The sequence below is a fragment of the Ursus americanus genome, chromosome 6 (genome assembly GCF_024610735.1).
Source record: "Ursus americanus isolate L20-20 chromosome 6, mUrsAme1.1.p, whole genome shotgun sequence".
Classification (NCBI taxonomy): Eukaryota; Metazoa; Chordata; class Mammalia; order Carnivora; family Ursidae; genus Ursus; species Ursus americanus.
In genome coordinates this window covers 39,804,893-39,826,136 of record NC_142132.1, presented here as the reverse complement: position 1 = coordinate 39,826,136, position 21,244 = coordinate 39,804,893, and the positions used below count along the sequence as shown (strand labels likewise).

Sequence of the window (21,244 nt, the reverse complement as noted above, 5' to 3'; positions counted from 1 at the left end):
AATAAAGTTCTTAATATACTGTGCTAGGTTCACCGCAACCCTGTATTTCAATTTCTCCAAGAATGTATCGTAGGGAACAAACATCTGCTGAATGTCAGGACCCATGATAGATGTTTTACGTATTTTATTTCGCTTGATATTTATAACCATCCTGTGGGGTAGAGAATGTAATTTTCATTTTACAGAGAAGGAAACTGAGTTGCCAAGAGGCCGAATAAGCTGCATAAGCCCAGCTTTTAAGGAGGCAAAGTCAGATCACCCTGCTGGTCAACCCCTATTTTCCCTCTGCTACACTCGGCACTTTCCCCAAAGCCTTTGAATTCCTCATATGTCCTCTGTAATCTCATTTACAAAAATTCATTTAAGTTGATTGTGATTTCACACCAAACGAAAGAGCTAAACTCGATGCAAATTGCTGGTGGGTCTGCAGCACCTTCTTGGGGGTGTGCATTTCCCTTGTGCACCCCTGAGTGGGCCGAAGTTCTCCACATGGGCCAGCCACCTAGGCTGCTACTGTGCTGTCTTTCCTTTCCCACTCGGGCCCCCTGGGAAACACGATACATCGGCTGGACAGCCGGTCCCCTTGGTATGCTTCCATGTCTCTCTACAGCCCTTGCCCCCTCTTTCAGGGTAGCCTGGACGCCATGCTCCAGTGGCTCCTGCAGAAGCACCACAACGAAGAGGTCCTCCGGGCTGGGCTGTGCACTGAAGGTGCCCTGCTGCTTCTGGAAATGCTGAAAGCCACCATGAACCAGGTGAGAGCCATTCCCCTCATCTCATGAGGGGGTTTCTGATGGGAAGACAAGTTTGACTTTTTCCAGCAGCTTCCCTTGCTGATAATTAGCAAGTGTTATTCAGAACTCTTGATAGAAGAGGCAAGGTGGGTTCCTTGTGATAACTTGGTTGCTCAGTGGAAAACACAGCCTAAATGTCCCCAGTGGAGTTTACACACTCTTGCCAGAAGACATCTATTTTCCATTGGTTTACATATTTGAGTCTCTTCAGTGGGAGATTTAATGCCTTCCGTCAGGGGAACATTCCTGAGCAACTGCTCTAGGTCAGCAGCTTCAGTGGCTGGCAGGGGGTGGAAGGGGGTCTCTCCCCTCAAGGAGCTCACCTCCACCAGGACAGGTGGGCCTCACACGTGAGTGAGCTGTGAGGTCGAAACCTGTTAGAGAAGACACATGCCCACCAACTACGTACATGACATGGAGAGCCATTGACTCAGGCCTTCAGAGTCCAACAGAGGTAGGTGGAGAGGTTATTTTAGACATGAAGGCAAGTGTGAGGGAGTAAAGGCCATGTGGCCTGTGAATGGGGGTAATTGTGAGCCAGATAAACAAGAACGTGCATGAAAGGCTGGAAACTTCTGACTTCATTCTGTAGACCCCAAGGGTGACTGGAGGCTTGATTCTGTGTGGGGAAATCCTCTTACTTCTGTAAAATGATGCATGCTTACCTTTACAATTTAAACAGAAGAGAAAGCTAGAAAGTAAACATCACCTGAAACACATGCAGAGATAACCACTGTGAACTTTAGTGGAATGTTCTCCCAGACGCTTAAGATTATACCACCTCCTTAGAGAGGGTTAGGCCACGTAAGCCACTCTTGCCTTTTTTTCTCAACATGTTGTTGGGAATTACCCTTATTTGTACATGGAAATTTATGTTGTTTTTCAGAATGTTCATTGTTATAAAAAGTCTGTAATGAACTTTTTTGAGCAGATATCCTTTCTCTGTAGTTTATATTCTCCTTAGGGTGAATTCTGGAATGTAGGATAGTGGGTCAAAGTGTCCTTCATGTATTTTCTTTTGGACACACTTCTCAGAAGGTTGCATTAGACATTAAACATACACGGTCCTCCCCCTAAGGTACCTCCCGCCATCTTGCATAGGAGTGCCCAGCCCATCCTCACAGCCCCAGCTGTTGGGTCTTGGCTTTTGACTCAGTTTAAAAGTCACATCTCTAATATACCAGATAAATGTTTTATGTTTGGCATTAGAATGTAAATGCCTGGCCTTTTTTTTTTTTTTCTCCTTTCAGCATACTATACATTTCCTTTATTTTATCTGCTTTCATGTTATTCGTTTCATTTGCTTTTTAAAAATAACATTAACTGGTTAGAAAGGTAACAAACTCTTTATGCTGCAAACAGAAAATATGCATTTTTTTCAGGCACACAACCCCAAAATTAATTGAACAATTAATTCCATGTAATGGAACCATGAGTACGTTTTCCAAAGAAGGAAAGTATACAATTCACGTGCTCTGACTAGGACAAAACAAAATAAAATGGATCGCAACAATAAAAAGCAGAGAGTTTAACCACGTTAAAATAATATGAATCAAGAGGTCTTTAAAACTGCAATCACATTAATTCTAGAAAACAAAAAAAAATTTGAAGATGCCAAATGTCAAAATCTTAGAACTAGACAGAAAAAAAAATCAGGAGACTATATCTAAAGTTCTTTAAATCAATCCACAAGTCCTCAGCCCCTTAGGTAGTGGGAGAGTGTGGGGTAAAGTGGGAGAAGGTGGGGTAAAGAGAGCATGAGCCTACAAATACAGAATAAGAAGGAAGAAATAATCCTACAGAAAATTAAATGAAGTAAAAGAGGCCATTTGTGCAAACTGAATAAAATATCTATTAAAGAAGATCAAAGAGACATTTAAGAGCCTAAACAAGGCAATAATGAAAAAAATTGGGGCCCAAGAGTTTCATAGGAACAACTTAAATAATATAAGAATTATGGATTTAACATCTTCTTGAAAAAAAGAAAAGAGAACAGGTTTTTTTCAGTAAAGCTAGCATAATAATTATATCAAACCTGACAAACATATAACAAAAAGAAAACTGTGGCCCACTATCATTTATAAATATGCACTCAAAATCATACATAAAATATTTAAAAACAGAATAAGGAAGTGCACTGAAAGAATAGGAACAGAGTAACTTCGTGAGCTCTTTGCAAAAATGCAAAAAATCTGTTGATGCAATTTGTCATAGGTAAGTGGCTAAAAAAACAAGCATATGATTACCTAATTACATGCTAAAAGAATATATAATAAAAAAATTAAATACATTCTTGTCTTTAAAAAGAACAAAAAGTGTGATCTGTACTTTCTTAGCATAATCCCCCCCCCACACACACACACATACACACAAAAGCCCGATTGCCTGGGTTCAGTTCTTGGCTTCGTCCCTTATCTGTCGGGTAACTTTGGCAAGCTACTTAACCTCTCTGCGCCTCTGTCTTCCCCCCTGTAAAACAGGAGTAAATGTAGAGAGTTGATGTGAGGGGAGAGGAGGAATGCCTGTGAAGCCCTTGCAACAATGCCTGCACACATTAAACCCCTCCCCAACGGATGGCCAGTATCCTGGGCTAATCCATAGACTTACGTGTCTGCAGTTAGGTGTCTTGCTGACCGTCTCAGAAAGCCCCCTGGCTCCTCTTCAGCCCCCAGTCACGTTCCCGTGCACGTTCTCATGAAGTGTGCCTTCAGCCCTCAGGAGGCTCTGGAGATGACGCCTGGGAACGGACTTTCCCTGCCAGTGTGCTGCAGTTCCTGGGCCTTGTGCACAGCACCTACCCCCAGGATCCTGCCTGGCGGGCCCCGGAGTTCCTCCAGACATTGGCTGCAGTCACCTTCCCTCTGGGAACCCGCAAGGTAGGACATGTCACTGTTCTGCCCAGTGAGAGCAGGGGTGAACGTCATCATGCTTCAAGGGCAAAGGGAGAAATTCCTCTCTATCCCTACCCCAAACTAAAATGCATTTTAAGGCAACTTGGCTGAAACATGAAGTAAACAACTTGGGTAACTTTCCTTTACTTGGCTGAGATGCAGCTTGAGGTCACTTTCAGCTCTGAGATTCAGTAATTTTTTGAGTTATCAGGAATCTTAGTAATGAGAAATTTGATGGCAGACCAAGTCCAGCTCTATATGGAATACTCACACTGCTAGCGTGAACCAACAAATTCCACCGCAGGAAGCCACTGGCCCATACACACCAGACAGGAGACAGGGAACAGGAAGCGTCCTATCTTCAGGTCTCATGACTCTCATCCTGTCTGCAGGTCACGCCCTGGGACTCCTTGCTGTCAGAGGGTTTGCTGAGGCTCAGCTTAGAGCCAGACAAACCGAGGTTGGGAGGGCAAAGGGCCAACTGGGTTCTGAGGACGTGGTGTGAGTGTGAGCCACGGAAAGACCCAGCAGGCCAAGGGGGCTCGGTGGGTTGGGAGCGTGTGGCAGCTGAGAGGAGCAGGTGAGGACGGTGGAAAGGGCTGGTGCAGGAGAGGAAGGGCAGGCCTCCCCTCATCACCCCTACCATCGTGTAGTAGGAAGTTCAACAGGGAGGGTAAACCAGTGACACGTGTCTGCAAATCCATAACTATAGCTAAAGGAACATGTTAGAAGGCACGCGGTGCTAGGTGGAAGGTTTAGAAGCCGTGGCGAACACAGCGTGGGCATGCAGTATTTGCTCCATAATTCTTTGCTGAACAACCAAATGAATAGGACCAATGTGTTCGTTCAGCTACTCTATTTTAGGTGTGTGTTCATGGTGATAAGCTGCCATCTCCTGACCACCTCAGCAGTCCTGAGCCTGGAGCTTTATCTAACCTTAGTAGCACGCTAGGCAGGAGGATTCTGCAAGGGGAAAGTGAGATCCAGAGGGGCCAAGTGGGGCTGAGCAGTTTCTGCTGCATTTAGTGGGGACTGTAAGACCCATCTCACAAAATGTTCGAGAGAATGAAATAGGCCAGAGTTTACATGATTCATGAGTGACAGAGCCAAGATTGAAACCTCACTCTCACCTCAAGGCCTGCATCATTTCCATCAGTCAGTTTAAAATGAAATTAAATGGCCAAGTAAAATTGGAGTAGTTTTAATGAAAAAACTAAATATAATGACTAGAAGATTTGCAAAAAGATAAAATGGTTTGGTGGGTTAATGAGTTAAAGGAACATACTGGAAAAGTAGGCGTTAAAAAAAAAGATGTGGCAAAGAGCAAAGGCAGTCACTGTGGGCAGCCCAGGAGGGGTGGTGGATGGGAGAGAGTCCAGGCGCCCCTGGACCAGTCAGGGAGGATGGACGATCCTTCAGGCTGCCCCTCACCATCCCCCAAACTAGGGCTTCTGGAGGGGACCAGGACCCCGAAGTCTGTGGCCTGACATCCTTAGTCCAGGTCCCCACCTTAGCTTCTACACCTGCAGGCCAGGCTCACCATATGCTGAGCCGGGGTTCCAGCTGGCTGCCCGCCCACAGCCCACACTCTGACCCAGGGCTCTTCCTCCTCACACTCAACAGTTCCTGCCTGGAGGCAGGCCTGGCCCAAAGTCACTTCCCCAGCGACCACAGATAAGCCAGACTCTGTCTTGGGACTCCTGGCTCCAGTTTCAAAGTCTTATCCCCACACCTCTGAGCTGTGTCCCAGCTCCCCGTCAGCTTCAAAAGGCCTTTGTTGCACAGAAAACACGATAGGCCCTCTTCATGCAGAAGGCTGGTGGCCAGAAGGCTTCGATTTGCTGTAAATATATATGGCATCTTTCCAGTCAAGGCCGCTTGGAGCTAATTAATGCAGCCACCACCTCCCTAGGTGCCATTAAATTCATTTTATGGCTTAATTAAGAATGGCTGCATTAATTTTATGAATGAGCAAAGGGAGGTGCCAACAGATGAACGTGCATGAAAAGTTCATGGGCCAGGAGTCAGGAGCCCCTGGCCGCGTGTCCTTGGGTGTGTCATTCGGTCTCCCAGCATCCTCATGTCCTCCTGGAGGGATCTGGGCTGACAACCCCTGCCTCATCAATCTCAGATTTTTATAAACATAAAAATGAGAAAGTGAAGGCCAAGGCATTTCAGGGACTTGGATGTCAGGACTTGAGGAAGTTCTATTTGTCTTCCCAGACGGTCCAGTCTGTCAACATCAGCAGGGCTGGCAGGCAGTAAAGGTGAGGGCTCCACCAGGAGGTGGGAACAGCCTCTCCTGAACATAGCACTGCTACACGCACTGTTTTCTCACTGTGGCCTCATGTGTCTTTGTGAGGTCTTTTCATGGTCGTCATTTGACTGACCATGAGCTCTGGCTTCAAGGAGGAAGTGGCTTGCCCAGGATCCAGTCTGGGCTTCAGTGGCCACCACTGCAGGCCTCTCTTGCTCCATGCTCAGCTTCTTTCCATGGCTCCCACCTACCTCATGTTCAGAGACCACAGCAGGCCCTCTGATGAGCAGTGGGACTCTGGGCAAGTCACCCTTCTCCTCAGAGCCTTCATTTCCTTACATGTTAGTGGGTTTGATAAGGACCCCACCCATGTACACCCCAGAGGTGGACGTGAGAGTGCTCTGAGGCAGGGCAGGCCACTCATGCTGGGGCTCTCTTGTCTCTGAGGAGCCCATGACTCAGCCTGCCCAGAACGCCAGCAGCCCGGGGACTGAAGCCGAAGGCGACGGCATTGCAGAGGGTCTGCAGGCTCCTGCCTTGTCACATCCCACCTGGCGGCAGCTGAGGGAGTTCATGCAGCTACTCTTGAGGGAGTTCTTGCTGGCGGCCTCCAACCCCAAGCAGTGGCTGCCACTGGAAGTGCTTCTGGAGGTGAGCTGGAAAGGGTGTTTTAGGGCTGTGTGCTGTGGGAACAGGCCTGCGAGGACACGGGCATCACAAGGGCAGGGGATGCCCAGGAAGACCCGGAGATGGTCTTTTTGGAGAGCTCGCCTAGGCCTGCAGATGCCGGCCCGCTGGGGGTTGAGAACACCTGCTGGGAACGCAGTGGTGCGGTGGGAACCACAGACCCTGGCACGGCAGGGAACTCACCAAGCAGCTTGTGGACAGATGGGTGAGGGCAGGGCTTAGCCAGGTCCCTAGAAGCAGAGCCCGAGGCTGGGATTTTGCGGAAGTGATTTGGGGGCTGTGCTCTCAGGAGAAGCAGGGAAGGGCGGCAGAGGGGTTCAGGGGGAAAGCGAGCTAAGAAATGGTCTCCGCCATAGCCTGGTCCCAAGGGGAACACTTGGTGTGCTATCTGCATCCCCGAGTTGCCCCACCTTGAGGTACCTGCCCGGTAGTTGTTGCCTGTGGGTCCTCCACAACTTGCCTCCTCCACTCAGGAAGTAGGCGTCACCTCTCGGGTGAGGGAACCTCGTCAGCAGAGGGCAATGCCCTGGAGAAGGGGCAGCCGGCACTCCTGGGAGCTGCGTAGTAGCCTACGGGCCATGCAAGAAAACTCGGTGGGCACGAAGTGGACGTGATGGCTGTGTGGGCACTCTCTTAGTCCCCAGTGTGCTTCCAGGCTTGTCCGGACAATGCCACCAGCCAACAGAAGCGAGACTTCCAGTCTGAGGTCCTGCTTTCCACCATGGAAATATTTCACACGCTGAGTGGAGGCAACGTGCCCATGCTCAGAGGTGAGTGGGGGGTGACTTTTTCCTCCTAATGACACAGAGCTTCTGACAGCTGAGCAGGAAAGCCAGCCCCTGGCTCACAGTGCTGCAGGGCCCCTTGGGAGCCATGGGAAGCCACCCTCCACCTGCACATCGTCCTTCCACAAATCCACAATGAGAGCTCATTGGCCCTGCCTAGAGGCCCCAGGGGAGGCATGTGTGCCCCTCTCCAGGACACCCCTGCCATCTCTGGGCCACTCAGAGACAAAGCCTCTGAGCTCAAATCCATTCTCCTCTGGCTTCAGTAGGATTCGCCTTTTCCATTGAGGGAAGTCAAGCTGGCAATTGGAATTTAACATTCTTCTGCTCAGCATCTTGTTCTGTGGTTTCTGAGCCACGGAATCCTTAGTGACATGGCTCATCTTCTGACTCTTCCTTGTCCCACAGTGTGGCAACCCTGACTTTTGGTCTTTCTTGGGGAGCTTCTGTGGGGTGGTAAGGTAGCGCGGTGAAAAGCATGAGCTGGGAGTCCCAGTTCCACTCTTGGCTCTGTCACTAGACAGCGGTGTCACTCGGGGCAGGTGCCTGAAGCTGTGAGCGGGATGGCAACTGTGGCTAACTCAGAGGGTTGTTACAAGGATAGCTGAGGTCATCACATCCCCATCTGAGCACAGTGCCTGCTTTATCCTCTGTTCCCTGTAGCAACGGAGCCTTGGGTCACCGTGACAGCCTTCCCATTTACCTTATGCCTTCAATTTTCCTCCACCCTCCTTCCAAATGCCTACTAGAAGAAATGCCACCCCTGGTTTGCCTTTTCCCCACTTGGTTTATGTCACTGACTAGATTGTTCAAGATTAATTTACTTTGAAAAAAAAGTGTATTCATTGGGCACCTACTGTGTATAAGACCCATTTTCCAGCAACGGTATATAGAAGGTTACATCGGGGTATACAGAGGTGAGTAAGCTGTGGTTGGTTACCACGAGGGGCTTGGAGACTGTTGTGGAGAGAAGGCTATTTGGACTCTGATGATTTCTCAGACGTGGTCTGTGTCCTCACTGCCCCTGCCCCCAGGCAGTAAAGAGCCTCAGCCAAATACAGAAGCTGCTGCTGCTCCTTCACTCGCAAACATCTCCCACTTCACCCAGAAGCTGGTGGAGAAACTGTACAGTGGGATGTTCTCAGCAGACCCCAGACACGTTCTTCTCTTCATCACAGACCGCATCGTGGTGGTAAGAACCCTGGGCTGGCCATGGTTGGGTGGGGATCTCCTGCTGACCCACCAAGTGTCTGTATGACACACTGTTAGCTGCTGACTAGTTGGTCCAGTTGGAGCTGCTGTCCTTCCTGGAAATACATTCTGAGAGGGTTTGGAGGAAGGAGGAGGAGCTTTCTGGCCCAGGTAGTACCTGGTGGATGTTGAGTGCCCTGCAGGGCTCTTACCTCAGACCATTTGAGATCCATCGCAGTGAGTGGGAGCAGCAGGCCCCTGTGCTGGCGGCTGAGCTCTGTCCCCTCCTAGACTCTACATCCCTACTTTGGATTTTTATTGTGATTGTTGGTTTAATCTTAGTTATTATTATTGCTCATTGACAAAGGGCCAAAAAGCTCCTTATCTCCAAAAGGCCTATTTCATTTCATTCTTACTATGCACCTCCATGGGTCATATTTGGGCCTTCCTGAAATTGCCATGAGTATTTTTTCCTAACCCTATTATTCCTGCGTGCGCTCTCCTTCTCTCCCCAGATCAACCTACACACACACCCACACAAGCAAATGCATGTCTGTAGATACACCTTTAGATGTAAGTGTGTGTGTGTATACATGTGCACACATATTTTATTGTACATGTGTACACACACACAGAATCACACCATCTCAGAATTCTGGTTGGGAACTCTACCTTGTCCTCATCTTCCATTCTAGAAACTTTTCCTGACAAGTGGCCGTTCACTCTTTCCTTGAACCCTTCCTGTCTGAGGAGCTCACGCTGGCGTAAGGCAGTCCCAGCCAGTGGGGCACCTGTGATTGCTGGAAAGCTGAAATCTGCCTCCAGAAACTCCTGCCAGTGATTCTCAGCATGCTTTCTGCAGCAGAACCCAGGGGAGCCACTCTCCTTCCTCTTCACACCTCATAGAGAGGGTGACATCAGTGTCCCCAGAATACTTCTGTCTGTGGAGTCAGCTGCAGACCCCAGGACTGGGCCTTGGCATAGTTCCTAGGGTGCTAGTCAGTCTGGCTGTCTCACAGTTCTGGGCAAGCCTGAAAAGGACGTATTCAGATGCTTCCTCAAGAATAACCCCAAGATGGGAGAAATAGCCTTCTCAACTCTGAAGGGATTAAAATCAGATTCTTGGGAAGTTGTGTTGAGAAATGAGAGTAGCCACTGAGCTCCCATCTTAGCTCAGGCCACAAAGACAACACCACGGACTGTCAACCATGGACTAAACAACAGACATTCTTTCTCACAGTTCTAGAGGCTGGCAAGTCCAAGATCAAGGTGCCCAGAGATCTGGTGTCTGGGGAGAGTCCTGTCCTGGTTTGCAGATGGCCATCTCCTCACTGAATCTTAACATGATGGAGGGAGAGGGGAAGCAAGCTCTTTCTTGTCTCTTCTCATAAGGCCACTCATCCCACCATGAGGGCTCCATCTTCAAGACCTCCTTACCTCCCAGAGACCCCATCTCCAAGTGAGAAGCTAGGGTTTCAACATAGTTTTGGGGGGATGTAAACATTCAGTCCATAGAAGCTCCCCAGTGCTCAAAGCAAACACTCAGAGCTAACATCAGAGAGTGGGTGCCCCCTGGGGCTGATGTGCTTTCAAGGGGGTGCCAGGTCAGACTCCGCTCTGCACATATCCGCCATCCTTCTCTCCTCCTTGCTGCCTTGGACTCTCACAAATCTTAACTTCAGGTTGACAGATGTGACCCATCTGAGGAGTAGGACAGGATGATGATTAAAAACATGAATCCCAATTTCCAGAAGATTTAAATAAAACTTAAAGTCATAGGTATAAACACATACCTATGTAATTCGAAGAGAGCAATCTATAACTGACAGGTGACCTAATAGACTGAAACATTTTGCACATAATTTTTGGATATGGATTCTTTAAACATTTTTAAATTTATTTTTATTGAGATATAATTGACATATAACATTGTATAAGTTTAAGGTATGCCACGTTGACTTGGTACATTTATGTATTGCGACAGGATAACCATCATGGTGTTACCTAACACCTCTATCAAGTCACGTAATTATCTTTTTTTTTTTTTTTGTGGTGGGAACAATGAAGATCTAGTCTCTTAGCACTTTTAAGGTTTATAAGACAGTATTATTGCCTATAATCACTATGCTGTGCATTAGACCTCCAGGATTTTTTTTTTAATCTATTAGTTATGATGAAGCAATGCAGCCAAGTAGATGGTTGGTCCCATCAATGTTAAGGCTTCAAATCAGGACCTTCTGCCCTCCCTCCTAAGTTTCTCATCTACTAAAATTTGTTTGCCTCCTTTCTACTTTAGATGGTATGGTGGGTAAGAGCATGACTCCAGAGTCTGGTGTGGGTTTGACTCTTGCTGACCACTTAACCTCTCTGACCCTCAACCTTCTTATCCCTAAAATGGAATAATCTTACTTCATGATGCTAACTTATGATGTTATGATGCTTAAATGAGGCAATTCATGTAAATCAGTGCAAAAATGCTTAATAGGATAACTGGAATATTGTAAACACTCTACACATAACTATTATTAATAGTTAATAATATATTAAAAATTAGACACTATTAATAGTATGTTCTTATATAGAGAGAATCAAGTATCAACCATGTTCCTGGCATTTCAGAAATTTCTGGTTCCTGTCTATTTTTATAATAGGATGGTGGTAAACTTCTAATTTCTTTCTTTTTTTTAATTTCCTTTTTTCTTTTTTTAATTTTTAATTATAATTTTTAAAAAATTTCATTCCGACACAAGTGTTTGATAAATCCAGATGTTTGAATTAACTTTAGTGATCATTCACTTAAATAGAAGCTCAAAGGTAAAGGAAAGTAGCCCTATTTGAATTTTAGATCACATCGCTCTCTGAAATACAGAACAGAATCTAAGATTGTGTCATTTTCACAGTTAACTGGGTCAGTAACTAAAACATGCAGTGTTCACAAGCACGTGTGTGTGTGTGTGTGTGTGTGTGTGTGTGTATTTATTTTACGGCACAGGTCATCGAGAATGCCTCTTCTCAAAGGGATGCTGGCATCAGTGCTCTATACAGCAGTTTAAATAAAGTCATTCTTTACTGCCTGTCCAAGCCCCAGCAGTCCCTCTCCGAGTGCCTCAGTCTTCTCAGCGTCTTGGGCTTCCTACAGGAACACTGGGACATTATCTTTGCTACTTATAACTCCAACGTCAGCTTCCTCCTGTGTCTCATGCACTGCTTTTTGCTGCTCAATGAGAGAAGGTAAGAGCTGCCTACTTGTTTCCTCGCCTGCTAGTGGTCCATGCAGAAAAGCAAGCTTTAGCGGGACCCTTGATTGGAGTCAATTTGAATGTTATATATATTTTTTGTTTATCTGGTTGTCCAAATTATGTGCAGTTTTTGACAGTATAGTTGATTGTCCTCAAATCTGTCCATGTAACTGAACCACTGGAATCATCATGGAATAATAGTTTATCCCATTTCCACATTCTCCGGTCATAAGATAGCTTATTGATTTAATTTTAGGGCCAGAAACTCCAACACTGAATATATACATTGATTTTATGCTGCAGCCAGATTTCAGAAATATTAACGTTTGATAAATGCAATCTTAGACTGGGAAAATATGTAATAAATTGTATCGTGCAAGCCAGGCATAATTTTCTATATGCAGACAATTTATAATAGAAAATGATATCCATAAGCACACTTGTGTAAGAAATACTAATAAAAAGAAACTGAATTAAGTTTATTTTTTTAAAGATTTTATTTATTTGAGAGAGAGAGAGCATGAGCGGTGGGGGAGGAGCAGAGGGAGAGAGACAAGCAGACTCTGCATTGAACGTGGAGCCCTACACAGAGCTCGATCCCACAACCCTGAGATCATGACTTGACCTGAAACAAGAGTCAGGTGCTTAACTGACTAAGCCACCCAAGCACCCCCTGATTTAAGTTTATTTAAATCCTTTTCTTGAAGCCCAAAGTTTGAAAATATGTTAGGTTTCTCTGTGTATATGCACTTTCTTCTTTTTCTCTGTGAATATTCTATCTCATGGCATCCTACTGCTTACAAATGTTATCTCTTGTTAATAGAGCCATGGTGAGCATAGAGGAAAGGAGGGCTATGGGATATTATACTTTGCTCTTGTCTTGTTGTTGTTGCTATTGTTGTTTAACCCCAGTACACATTATGTTTACTTACTTGAAAAAATTCTAAAAATCCTGTCAAACTGACTATTGAATGTTATAAAACTCAACTTGATTTGTCTTAAAACTCTCTGGGAATCCCTGGAAAACACTTATAGCCCAGAAGAGGCACTTGCCATTTTATTTGTTTGAAATAAAATAATCCATTTTTGGTGGGTTAAATTGAGAGGTTCTTCTCTCTTGCCTGTGTTCTAAGAGTTAAGCCTCCCCATACTGGAAGCATAGGTAAGAACAGAGGAATGCTAGCTTATGTATATGCTTGGACCTCCACCTTCCTCAGATCCCTGTGTTTAGCTAAATAGCCTCCAGATCCAAAAGGACTTTTTTTTTTTTTTAGAAATTTCAAGGATGGACATTCTCATATGATGGTAAATTTTCATTTCCTTGTTTGTCATTTTGGGTTCAATCCACAAACATGTAGTGAGTGTCTGTTCTGCTTGGTTGACTGAAGGGGCCCAGAGAAGAAGGCATGTGGACGTTAACAAGATTAGGAACCCTAGAGCACACGGTTCACGGGGAACCTAGTACGTAAACCACTATGCCTCCACTTAGAGCCAACTATATGATGTGCAGGAAAAATGGAGATGTGGGGCCTTGTTCAAAAATTACTAAGATTTCAAGACAGTGACAGCAGCGCGGAAGCATGGACTCTTTCTGAGTGTGGACCCTGCATAACTGCACAGGTCACGGGCCCATAAAGCTGGCCTGGCCCCTTCCAGGTGGGATGAGATGAGTGCCAAACAAGGCAGAGTTCAATATTTTGAGAATCTACAAAAACAAATAATCAGTTACAATGGTTGGGAAACAGGGAGAAAGTTCAGGGGGGCTGCTGGAACATGGATTAGATTTAATAAGACTGGAATTTTAAAAAATGAATTTTTCATATTTTTCCTATTGCTATTGTATAATATCTGCCACGGAAGTTGTCATGAGGCGTTTACTTTAACTTGATTAGACAAGTTTTTCCAATTGATAATGTACTGAGTTTGGAGGGTGATTATTTGTAATAAAGAACAATGGAATGATCCCAAAGAAATGAGTTTACAGTGAAAAATCTCTTGTCTCCTAGTTATCCGGAAGGATTTGGATTGGAACCCAAGCCTAGAATGACTCCTTACCATCAAGTCTTTCTTTCTCCAAGTGAAGAAGGGAGAGAAAAAGGAGAGGAAGACTTCCCAAATTTGAGTGATGGTACGTTTTATTTGTTGTTTGTTTTAGGGGGAGTGGATGGGTGGCGGTAACTTCTGGGTTGCATTCTTCAACTTTGTGGGACTTGGTCGGACTAAGAGCTTGTCAGACTTACTATGAAATTCCAGAGGACTGCACCATAAGGTGATTTCACTTCTCAGGTGGTCTCTTGAATTTCCCTTCAGATCACTAGAACTGGCATGTCATCTCACCTCGTTCAAGCTGTTCCCTAGCTCTCTCTCAATTTTCTTCTCTAGAAAATGGGAATGGAGTAAATAAATTTCTTATTTTTATAAGATTTTTGGCTGATGGAGTTTATTTTTGGATTTGCTAACATCAAATCAAGTTAAAGGGATTGGCAATTAAAAAAAAATAACAGCCAGATCCATGTGTCTAGAAATTGCTCTTTTGATCCAGGAAACTTCAACAGACTTTCTTTCACCACTTTGGTTTGCCAACTGTGCTACTTATCTCGTGATACCAGATAGTTGGCACAAGGGCCTCTGTCTTCTGGTCATGTGGTCATGTAGGTGCCCAAAGCCAGTGCTTAAAACTCTTGTGAGTTTAAAGTGTACTCTGACACAGTGTTAATTACAACATGAACATTCATATTTTGGGTTTGGCTAGTAAAATGGACGGAGCAATGTCCATCCTCCTAGAGCGAGAAAAATGGACTATAGAGGCTGGTACTAAAGGAGTGACTCAGTGCTCTGAGATCCAAGGGCATTTAGGCATTTAGGGTACTATAATTATGGGGCATAGCAGGTAAAACTGGCCTGATAGACTGGTCCATATCTGGGCAATCCAGGGCACTGAGATTGGTGGGTGGTGGGAAGCATGATTCAGTGTCAGGAAAGAGGACTGGCTTGGGTCCTGGGTCCCTAAGCATAGTTTTGGGTTTGGTGTTCATTCTCTTGAGGGGCCAACATAAAAGGTACGTTAGAAGGAGCTGTTGGAGGTGGTATTTGGTTACCCAGAGCTTACACAGGTATTTTTCTGTTTGTTATCTGATGGAATTGAGAAGTAGGAGAAAGAGACTCCTTGTGTCCATCAATCATGCTTCCCAGCTCTGAACATCTGAGCAGGCAGGACTTGGTGGTGGGCAGGTGGGGGTGGGGAAATGGCAGCTCACATGCATCTTGGTAGCATTGTCTACATACTGACTGCTTTCTGGCCAGAGCTTGCAAAGCTTGAGTGATGTTCAAGAGAAATGCAATAAAAGCAGCCATGATACACCATGTCCCGGCCCTTGCTGGGAGAGGCACCAAGGCCATCCTGACTGTGTGATGTGCTCTCTCTGTTAGTCCAGCACAACATCCAAAAAATGGTGCGGACCCTCTGGCAGCAGCTCATGGCACAGAGGCGGCAGGAGCTGGAGGACACCTTCAAGATTGATCTCTCTGTGAAACCTGGAGAGAGCGAAGTGAAGATTGAAGAGATTACCCCACTCTGGGAGGAGACGATGCTCAAGGCCTGGCAGCATTACTTAGGTCTCTGTCCATTTGGCTCCAGGGAATAGAACTGCTGGGTCTCACAGATGCAGACTTTCCCAAAGTTCCACTCAGGGCCCAGAGACTTTTCCAACCAGATCTCTCTCATCCCTTTGGTGGGTGGGATTTACATCACTGAAACCTCATGAATCTTTGCTCACAAAGAATGAGTGTTGCTTTGCATCTTGGGTGAAAGAAGGCCAGAATTCAAGCAAAGTCTGGTAATCTCTTAGAGAGAATGGATACTGTGTCACAGCTCTAGCCGAGAACCCTAGCCTAGAGCTCGGGGTTCTAGGTCTTGCCCTGATATTCATCTACCAGCTTTGAAACCCTTCACCAAGTCATGCAGTGACCTGGAGCCTCAGGTTCTTCATGTTCCAAGTGAAAGTTTTCATCCCTAATGTATCAATGATCCTTGAATTCTTTTAGTGACTCAACCGTTTTCCCCTTCATATTAGTTAATGCAGCTGTAGGAATGTTGTTTTAATTTTTAATTTTTTTTGAGATTTTATTTTTAAGTAATCTCTACACCCAGCATGGGCTTGAATTTACAACCCCGAGATCAAGAGTTGCACACTCTACTGACTGAGCCAGCCAGCCCACCCACCCAGAATTTTGTTTTTAAATTGGTCATTGCTCCTAAATTATAGCTCATGTACTTGTTTTAAGTCTTTCAGCATCACAAAATTCACAGTGATTCAAGAGTTAGTTATTTCCATATGTATCATCCCACACTGCCTGGCAATAGAGAACTTTTATTTCATCGGGTTTCTAAACTAGCCCTGGAAGATATGTATGTATGTACATGCCTATGTATATACATGTATAATTTGAAGCCAAAATGTCAGATTCCATTTCAGAGAAAAGCTTAATAAAATAGGACATCTACCCCCATACACATATAGTGAATAAAGTGGTGAGATGGACCTCAGAGCTTACAAATGGCTCTCTTTTTTGCCAACAATCACATAGAAAATTCCCTACCTTTGATGATCTGTGTTTTAAACACATAATCTTATTTGTCCTCCATGACACCAGAATGAGATTAGGTGCTATTATCCCCAATTGACAGGATGAGAACACAGGAACTTTAGCTAACTTGTCCGGCATCTCACTTTGAGTCAGTGAAGCTAGGAGTCTAAGCTGGGTCTGGTGACCCCGAAACCCACACTGTATGTCTTAGCAGGAGATGGCAGTGTGTGCTTGCAGCCTGGGCTGTTTTCCTTCCTGGAGGTGGCTCACTGGGTTTGTGCCCCTGGCTGGCCCTTTGAAAGCCAAGCCCGTTGTAGAAATAGTGTGCGCTCTCCTCTCAACTTCACCTCTGACAGTTTTTACTTCCCTGTTCCTAGCATCTGAGAAGAAGTCACTGGCCAGTCGCTCGACCGTGGGACACCACAGCAAAATGTCTTCATGGAGTGGCAGCTTGTCTTCAGCCATGAGGCTGATGCCAGGGCGGCAGGCCAAGGACCCTGAGTGCAAGACAGAGGTGAGCTCAGACCCCTTTCCTTAGAGAAGCATTGGGCATTTGTTCCAAACCCCATGAGTCATGTCTTCTCTCCCTCTTGTTTCTGGACATGATCCAATTCCATATTCTTCTGAGCATGTAAGTTTATCCATGTGACTTCCCAGTTGAGACTATTTTAGCCAGGTTTTAGGCTAGCTTTAACTTGAAGTGAATATGGGCTCCCCTTGAGCTCCAAGAGCAGGTGTTCCTTGTAGCATTAAAGCCCAAACCAGTCCTTGTTCCTACACTCTTTTTGAGTTAGCTGTGCTCAGAGAGTACTAGCTTGCAGCTCAGCCGGAGCTGTATGTGTGGGCTCAGCAAAGGGGGACAGAAACATTGGCACCATTACCAGGAAATGTAGTGGTGGATCGTCTTAACTATGTGGGGCTGAGTTTTGGGGATTTTTTTTTTTTCTTTCCAAATTCATTTCTTTAAAGCTGCACAAGAAACCATCTTAAAATTCAGTGGCACCAACAATGACAGTGGATGCTGTCATAAGGAATTTGGAGCACAACAGGGGTGGGGAGGTATCTCTACTCCATGTGGTCTAGAGCCTTGGTTGGGACCATCAGAAGGCTCATTTACTCACACATCTGGTGGTTCCTGCTGACTTTAGTCTGAGACCTTAGCTGAGACTGTGGGCTGGAAGACCTATACCTAGCTTCTCCATGTGTCCTGGCCTTCCTTACAACCTGGTGGCTGGATTTCATGGGCTAATTTCCAAAGAAGGGGGAAGGAGAGAGAGACAGACAGACAGAGAGATACAGAGAGAGAGTCAGGAGGAAGCCTCATTGCCTTCTATGACCTCGCTTCACCTCTGCTGTATTCCTGTGGTCGAGACAGGCATGGAGTTCTGCCTGGGTTCAAGGGGAGGGAAACAGACTCTTCTTCTGGTGGGGAAGTGCAAGGTTCTGAAAGAGCATGTAGGACTAGAAATATTGCTGAGGCTCTGTTGGGAGAACACAATCTGTCATATTCTACTGCTGGGGTCACTGACTTATTTTTAGAGGCAATCTGTGGTCATTGAATGGACATGACCTTAGAGTCAGAAGACCTTGGGCTATTAACTTCCTTGAGTCTTTATCTCCTTATCAACACAATGGGATAGATAACTGTGGGGAATTGTGGGAAGGGGTTCCCCAGGGAGGTAGGATAGATGGTTGATAGACACATGACACAACTAGAGCTCTCGGCCCATGTAACTTTGGAAGATGAGGTTGACTCCAAATCCCACCTGCTCCGAGTATGGGCTCCGCTGTCCCCATGGCTCTGTTGTCCACTGTGGCCAGTGACTGATGGGAGGACACTATCGTCAGATGCTAGGGAGGAGAGGAGCAAGGGCTGCCTGGGCAGGGGAAGGAGTCTTTCCTTTTTCCGAGCTTCAGAAACAAGAGGATTTAGGACATCTGGGGAAAGAGCCCAGACATCGAAGGGAAGACAGAAGATGAACTTGACTGGGCTCTCTGGCCACCCGGTGTTCAGAACTGTGGGTAGGCTGTGTCCTTAACATGTTGGCTTGTGGAAGACACTGCGCAGTCAGCTTGTTGACTGGCTAACCGAGTGAACAACTCACTTAGATTTGTAACAGCTGTATCACACAACTATTATCAGCCCCATTGTATAGATGTAGAAACTGAATCTTAAAAAAAAAAAAAAAAGTCAAGGGTTTTACAGTCAGGAAATGGCAGCGTGGAGAAAGGATCTCCTGTCTCTGTACTGCCAAGCATGACCGTAGGCAATTCTGTGACCTCTCAGAGCCTCAATTCCTGATCTTACTACTGGGACTGTTCACACTAGAACCTGTGAAAGCCCTTGGAAACTGCAAGTGCTTTAGAAATGGGAGACAATTTCCAAAATTCCGTCTTACCTTATCACTCCCTGCCCAAGGGAGGACCATTACACAGGTGGTATGGCTGCACTGAGCCCCAGACGCTGGAGCACCCCCACCTGAGCCCAAGCACTTCCTCCTGACCTGGCGGGGTCCAGCCCCTCTTCCCCTGGCTTCACCCTGGACCAAGCCAGTTCTGTCCCCAGGAGGTCGGTCCAGTCCGGCTGCGATGCTGGGCACGGGCACGCATTGTATGGGAACCCTTGCAGGCCCTTGCCAGTCCCACAGCCCCTCCCAGGTCACTGTCATTAGCATGGCTCAGTTGCCTCTGAGTCCTGGGGAGACTGGTTGAGAAATGGTTCATCTGAAAGAAGCTGAATAGATTGCAATGTTTGAGGCCCTGTAGGTCTACAAATGGCTTGTAATAATTTGCTCTGGGCTCACACTGAGAGATCTGGAGGCAAAAAATATTTTAAATTGGCTGTCTTTGGTGAAGGCAGGCTGCTAAAGATACTGTCTTCTACCTCAGTTGAGGTCTTCATTCATTCATTCATTCATTCACTCAACTAATAGTTATTAAATGCTTACTTTGTACCTTGCTATAAGCACTGAGGTTACAGAAGAGAGAAAATCTGACATATTCTCTGCTTTCATGGAGACTGCATTTTAGGGGGTGAAGATAGACAATAAACAGATAATTTGTAAATATGGAGGGTGCTAATTGCAATGAGGAAAAATGGAACAGGGTAAGTGGGAGAGGGAGGCTGTTTAGATGAAGGTGGTCAGAAGCCCTCTCTGGAAGGGGGGCATAGGAGCAGAGAAATAAGGAAGAGACTCTCTGGAAAGAGTGGTCAGGCACAGAGGACCATCAGACAAAGGCGCTGAGATAGGCATGTGCTAGGGTTTTCTAAGGCAGCAAAGACCAGTGTGGCTGGACTGACAGTGGAGAGGGGATCCCTGGGGGACGTCTCCCTCAGCTGTCACCATCAGGAAGACCTGGGCTTTTCCACAGCAACTCACGAACCCCAGGACTTCTGTTACACTTGCATTTCTCAGCACAGTCATCTGGGCACTCAGAAGCTCGGAGAGTTTACCGTGGCCCAGCTCTCGTAACTGCACACACCTAGTGCCATACATTTCTGCAAAACACACACACACACGCACACATGTACACGCACACACCCCTCTCCCTGCTTCTGCCTCTCTGTTTGAACCTCGTCCATCTTTGATCTGATTTAGTCATCCTTTCTTCAGTTTATATTCTCTTGCAGGCTTTTTAAAGAAAAATTCGTTTTGAAACAAAGTAGACTGTGTTTTTAGAAATGAATTGTGTCTTTGCTTTGGAGCACTCTATACCAGTAACTTGGTCTGGGCTGGGCACAGTGCCTGGTACGTAGGAGGCCCTTAAAGAATGTGTGTGGCACTGCATGGAGTGAGGGAGTAACACGCCTTCCCTCTTCTCGCTGAGATGAAACTCAGCCTTCAGACCCTGCATCCATCACTCATCCTCGCGAGATGCCTTTGTTGCTAACAGAAGGCACAACTTCTCAGGTACATATGTAGACTGTGATGTCATAGGAGAAGAGCATCAACTATTTGCCCTGGGGTCTGTTTAATTATTTTTAAAAATTAATTTTGATTATTACAGCTGATTACACCTCAGTGAGCAATGTAATTGATATTTTCTAATGTATCCCAAGGAACATTTTGTACAACACGCTTTTTGTTGTTGAAGGTTAAAGACTCCGTTATTGGTTTTTGCCTAAATATGCCCACATCATTAGTCCCTCCAGTGAGAAGGTCGCCATCTGGAAAAAGCAGCATGGAGACATTATTCAGGCACAAGTGCATGAAATTGGTGTTTCTGCATCTTCTGTCTCTCTTCTGGAAAGAAGAGGCTTGTAATTAAAGGAGTTGGTTTTGGAGGAAACATTATTCATTTGGTGTTATTCCTTATCATGTCAGCGGCTGACAGCTCTGTAGCACTGATAAATTGTTCCTTGGAGTGAGACATACGATGTACATTCCTAATTCCTCTTACCTGTCTTTGTTTTTAGTAGAAAACGTTTTCCTCTTGGCAGGTGAGCTGAAGTTTGAGGCAAGGCGGTATGATGGGTGTTATTTCTTCCTTTTCTTCTCCTGACCCCATCACAGTCCCCTCTGGGGTCAGATGGTGAAGTTACGGCCTCTCCTAGCGTTAATGAAGGCTGTGGGGGTCGGCCTGTTGGACAGAGCTTGGGACCCTGGGCTCCCTTGAGGCCACCAGAGGCCAACGATGGTGTCCTGAAAGCTGCTTCCTCATGTCCACCTTCAGCTTAGAGCAACCCAGAGTGTGTACCCCGGCCAGCTGTTCCCCATCATGGCCCTGTGTGCAACTTGCCGACTCGGTTTTAGACCATCTTATTTAACAATAAGTCAAAAAAACACCAACAACTCATGTTGGTTTCTTAGCT

General features: G+C 45.9%; 1 protein-coding gene across 4 annotated transcripts in view; it reads left to right on the top strand.

Annotated features, from left to right (window-relative positions):
• Positions 1 to 21,244, top strand: part of WDFY4 (WDFY family member 4) — a 280,866-nt gene that overhangs the window by 123,805 nt on the left and 135,817 nt on the right. For 3 of the 4 annotated variants that reach the window (XM_087862950.1, XM_087862947.1, XM_087862948.1), the window contains exons 31-39: positions 630 to 755; positions 3,506 to 3,670; positions 6,390 to 6,593; positions 7,285 to 7,399; positions 8,449 to 8,606; positions 11,598 to 11,836; positions 13,851 to 13,972; positions 15,274 to 15,459; positions 16,809 to 16,945. In XM_087862950.1, coding sequence (XP_087719076.1) covers positions 630 to 755; positions 3,506 to 3,670; positions 6,390 to 6,593; positions 7,285 to 7,399; positions 8,449 to 8,606; positions 11,598 to 11,836; positions 13,851 to 13,972; positions 15,274 to 15,459; positions 16,809 to 16,945 — 1,452 coding nt within the window. The remainder of the gene's footprint in view (positions 1 to 629; positions 756 to 3,505; positions 3,671 to 6,389; positions 6,594 to 7,284; positions 7,400 to 8,448; positions 8,607 to 11,597; positions 11,837 to 13,850; positions 13,973 to 15,273; positions 15,460 to 16,808; positions 16,946 to 21,244) is intronic. The other variant, XM_087862949.1, reaches the window with a different exon arrangement.